The sequence below is a fragment of the Bombus huntii genome, chromosome 9 (assembly GCF_024542735.1).
Source record: "Bombus huntii isolate Logan2020A chromosome 9, iyBomHunt1.1, whole genome shotgun sequence".
Taxonomy (NCBI): domain Eukaryota; kingdom Metazoa; phylum Arthropoda; class Insecta; order Hymenoptera; family Apidae; genus Bombus; species Bombus huntii.
In genome coordinates this window covers 4,514,426-4,519,099 of record NC_066246.1, presented here as the reverse complement: position 1 = coordinate 4,519,099, position 4,674 = coordinate 4,514,426, and the positions used below count along the sequence as shown (strand labels likewise).

At 39.2% G+C, this 4,674-nt stretch overlaps 1 protein-coding gene across 15 annotated transcripts in view; it reads left to right on the top strand.

The window, feature by feature from the left end:
- The first annotated feature begins 686 nt into the window (after positions 1-686).
- The window catches only part of LOC126869566 (proteoglycan 4), a 44,877-nt gene continuing 40,889 nt past the window's right edge, over positions 687-4,674 (top strand). Inside the window, exon 1 of one of the 15 annotated variants that reach the window (XM_050626294.1) lies at positions 687-1,179. In XM_050626294.1, coding sequence (XP_050482251.1) covers positions 1,051-1,179 — 129 coding nt within the window. In that variant the 5' untranslated portion in view covers positions 687-1,050. The remainder of the gene's footprint in view (positions 1,180-4,674) is intronic. The other 14 variants (XM_050626295.1, XM_050626292.1, XM_050626305.1 and 11 more) reach the window with 14 other exon arrangements.

The following is a 4,674-nucleotide window of genomic DNA, read 5'->3' as shown; positions in this document are numbered from 1 at the left end:
CGTTACTCGTCTCCCTTCCTCTCCTTTTGATAAATACCGTACAGCGTCATCTTACCAACCACGGGCAAAGCTAGTAACTAAAACCAAAACAGTTGATAAAAGTACTTTCTTCCTCCGCATTTAGCACTGTGTATTATTGTTAAAAAAATCACAATTTACAATCAGTGTTGATACGTAATTGTACAATGATCGTATTCCGATTGAAATTTTGTATTTTTTGCTTTCTTTCAAGTATTACAAAACAATTACTTTTAACAGAGATTTTATTTTTGGCTTTCATGTAATATAAATTAAAAATAATTATCACTATGAGCTGAATTATAAACATTTCGAGAGTTTTCGATACAATTGTCAAAATAAAAAGTGAACGCAAGAAATCATATTTTCTTTTAGGCCGCTATTAACGAATTCAGAGTTAATTGTTTATTGCCAACAGTGGAACCAGAAATTAATTAACGCTTATCATAAAACAAATACTATACATATGTAAGTATGTACATATTTCTTTCATCCTTGTTTAAAACCATTCGTATCACGTAGTTAAGTGATTTACCACTTTCGAACAGCGGCGCTACTAAATGTCCAGGGCCGAGCATTTTTTTGGTATCTAACAAACATCCCCCACATTTTTTTTTAGATTTTATTATTTTCAAAAGGCGCCTAAACATCGAACACTCGCGATTGCGTGAAATAACCACGACATCAAATTCAATGATTGGTTAGAGTGTAATGAATAAAAAAAAGGCATTGAAGATAACAGGTTGTAGGTGAATTTTGAAAATTCGAAAGGGGCGGTTGTTACGATGTAAGGTCGGAAGACGGGAGGCGTGGCCTCGAATAATCAGCTCAGGGTAGTCCAGTGTCCTTGCGCATATCCAGTAGCTATACGTACACATGTACTATCGCTCACGTGTGCATCCTATATACTGAGAAGAGAGAAGTTTCGAGCATTATCAATCACTTTCGTCGGTGGACCGAACGGTGGATCTGTTCTCGACGGTCGTCGGCAGGTAAAACGACCCAATTTCCGTGGACTCGAAGATTACGGCGATGCCCGCGAACAAGGGAAACCTGTCGACGCCTCATAAAGAAAAGCCCGGAAACGGCTTGACCACGGGTGCCTCCAAAAAGAAGAAACGCTGCACCGTTAAGCATAAAAGACATTGCAAGCAATATCTGGTGAGTGAGCGAAACGAAACGTTAATTCCTTGCGAAATGAACGGCCATATTGCGATCGAGTCGGGAGCGACACGAGCGTCTTCGATGTGAAATATTTCGTACCTACGCTAAATCTCGATACTAATACGATCGAACCCTTACAAGTATTAAAGTTAATTTCGATGTTCGATTATATTTCTTTTTACTATATTTTGTTTATCTCTACGAACGAAATATAAGCGTAAAATTGGAAAAGTCGCAATGGTAGAGTAGGTTATGTGGCGTAGCTGTCTCGAGTCGAAACACGTAGAGTTTGTTCACCTTTACTGATGCATGGTCGAAGTGTTATGAGTTGCAAGTTCCAACGATCGATCGGTACGAGCATGCTTTGGTGCCGGTCACGATGCAATTTTCATTTCAAGTTCCTCCTGTGATTTAATGCCAAGCCGAAACGATCGAGTAATTTACATATTTCCCTGGCGTTCTTCAAACTTATACGTGCGATATTCGGATTTTTCTCTTCTATGGATGCGATAAATTATTCATCCGGCGCGGCGGTGTATTTGGTAAATGCTTATCTCGTACCGATTCGTTTTCTTTGTCTTTCTTATTCTTTCTATTTAAATATCGTATTTTTATCAGCACGTTGCATTTTTAACTCGTAGACATAAAAATTTGATTTAGGTATTATCTGCAAAATGTTCTCATTAGTTTGTCTTTTTTTAGTACTTTTTATACGATATAAACCATTTACTTTCTTTTATACTTTGTCTTTTGTAAAGAAACTGAACGATACCATGATACGTTCCATTATCATTGGTAACACTCGAATTGGTACGTGATAAAATTTCCTTGAAAGAAGAAGGATGGCTATCGGTCTCTATCCGCATTTTCGGTTCAATCCGCAATCACGAGGGATTTCACACGATGTATTGCTCCGCGAACACGAATTTCGGCGAATATCGAAAGAGTAAACTTTTCAAAATCCTACTGTATAATGTGACAATATATAAAAATAACCTTTCTTAAAATACATCAGTTGAATGTTTTATTTTTTCACGGGCCTTGCATTTGTATACCCTTTACCTCTCCTATCCTTCGAACAGTCGAATTGGTTCTACCCTTTTAGCACCTATACGATCCTTCCTTTACATGTTATACAGATTAAACACGTTCCAAGTTTGCGTGGCCCCATTGCTACTAACTACGAGAGGGTCATTATGCCGTATACATCCGCACAGATCTAGACACACGGATAGAATAAGCGTTCCATCATGTAAGATAGAAGACACGAAATCGTCGAATTATTTCATTAGGCTAAATTCGAAAGAACCGGACCGCTTAGGTATCTGTAATAAGAAACTCGACGATTCGTGTCAAACAACGTGTATATAATATTATAGACTAGCGATAGGCCTGCCGTGTATTAGAAACTTAGGAAGCACGTATTGATTTCTAAGAATGCCAAGAAAAAGAGGTTGGTGCTGATTCGGCGAGAACAAAAGACGACACCAATTCCACTTCTGCAGTCCACTTGAACCACTTGCTATTATGTCTTGTAGGTGTAGAAGTTGGCAAAGCCGTATTGGCTTACCTACATATGTGAACAAATTCCTGAGACACCTTATTTTTCTAATTTCACCGAATGCTTAAAATTAATCTCGTGCCTGATTAACGACCCGATCGTCGAAAATTCAACCGACCAATGGAATAAATTATAAACGTCTATGTGCGATTGACATTTGCTATTGTGATTGATGACGGACGAAAAAGGAGGGAAGGGAGAGAGAATGGTTAAAGCATCGCAAATAAATTTACGGCATATGGCGTACTGCTATTTTTTCCTTTTTTCTTTTTTCTATTTCACACCAACGTGCATTGGATGCGATGTAATTCATGCAATTCGAGCAGGTGCCGTACGTGCGACCGAACGTGGATGCAGTGAACGGAAGCGGAAGTCGAGCGTAACTTATCATCGGCAAGCGCAGGGTACTCGCGTGTATATATATGTGCTGCTGGGTCACGTTCAACGTTATGCTTTAGTGAACTTTGCGTGTCGACCAAACGTTTCTTCTATTCTCCGACCGGCACCCCTGTTAAAGGCTGTCACCCACTTAACAGCACAGCGCATGAACAACATGAAATTAACATCAACGTACATTGCGTTCTGTACTTGAACGTCAGACTAACCCAAATCCATTTTTTTTTTTTTTTTTTTTTTTTCGAAATTTATATACATTAACTCGTCGATCTTCCTTTACTTTCATCGAAACTAGGGTTAGGGATCTATTTACATTACGTTGTAAATAAAGAAAATCTATCGAAGTAAAGAAGTGTATCTTAAGCACGTTATTGCTTCTAGAGCTACGTAAATTTAAGTCCTTTCGTTTCTCGGCAATAACTTTATTCTAAATAAGTCGATTCGAATTAATATTGTTTAGACGTAAGATCGATATTAGTAGAAACGCTTCTTAAATTATTCTACATTTTATCGCGTTCTTCGTTGCTTCTTGAAGCTCGGAGTGATATTAAAATTTGCTAGTTGGTCGTGGCACAGACGTCTCGGAGGAAGTTTATCCGAAGGATTTTATCAACTCCCCTAGTTGATCGGCGATAAATTTGCAAAATAGGCGTACACCGGTACGATACTTGGCTAAAGATTTTAATTAACCCACTTGCGGCTGCATAGACGCTGCCTCTAGGCTCGGCTCATTTTTAACGAGCCGTGGTGATTACCGGTGGTAGGATTCTCGCGGAGGAGAATTAAATCGAGCCGTCGACGTGCTCTTTGTTGGATATCATAATGTCCTATAATTTCATTATTTTTCCTGCTCCCCCCATCCGTCTGAAATTTCCCGGGATGAAAAAACGTCGCGCTTCCGGTATCGTGCGCGTCTCCTCGTCTCCTTTTAATTAACCACGAAAATTAGGCCGGTTACCTGCTTAGGATGGGAACTTTAGGAAACAACAATGCGAGGCTGTGCTCCACGCGAAAGCATTTTTTTGCTTTCTTTCTTATTCTCTTTTCCCTTTTTTCTCACTTTTTTTTCACAAAACAATTTTCCTCCTTCGGTATATTTCTGCTGCGTTGTCAAGGACACTGGATGTACTCCCTTTTTTCTCTCTTTTCTTTTTCTTTCTTTTTTTCCCTATTCAGCGCAATTACAGTAATTAGCCACGATCAGTCGGCTGTTCGCGTGACGATCAAACGGAAACAAAGATCGGATAATCCTTTTGCTATATCGCGTCATAGCCGAACAACGAGCGTAGACGTAAATGCAACGATTAGAACATTGTTTCCTTCGTGACAATTTTTAGATTCTAAGGAGCAGAAACGAAACGCTAAGTGCCTAATTGTCTCTAAAAAGTATCCAATTGTTTCGAGCAACGTGCGCGGATTATCCGTTTGCTGAGAAAGAAAGGATAGAACGAGAAGCAAGCTGCTCGAGATTCGTATTCATTTTTCCCGAGGAAAATAATTTTGACGATAGCAGGAACGATCAACGCTGTATCTGA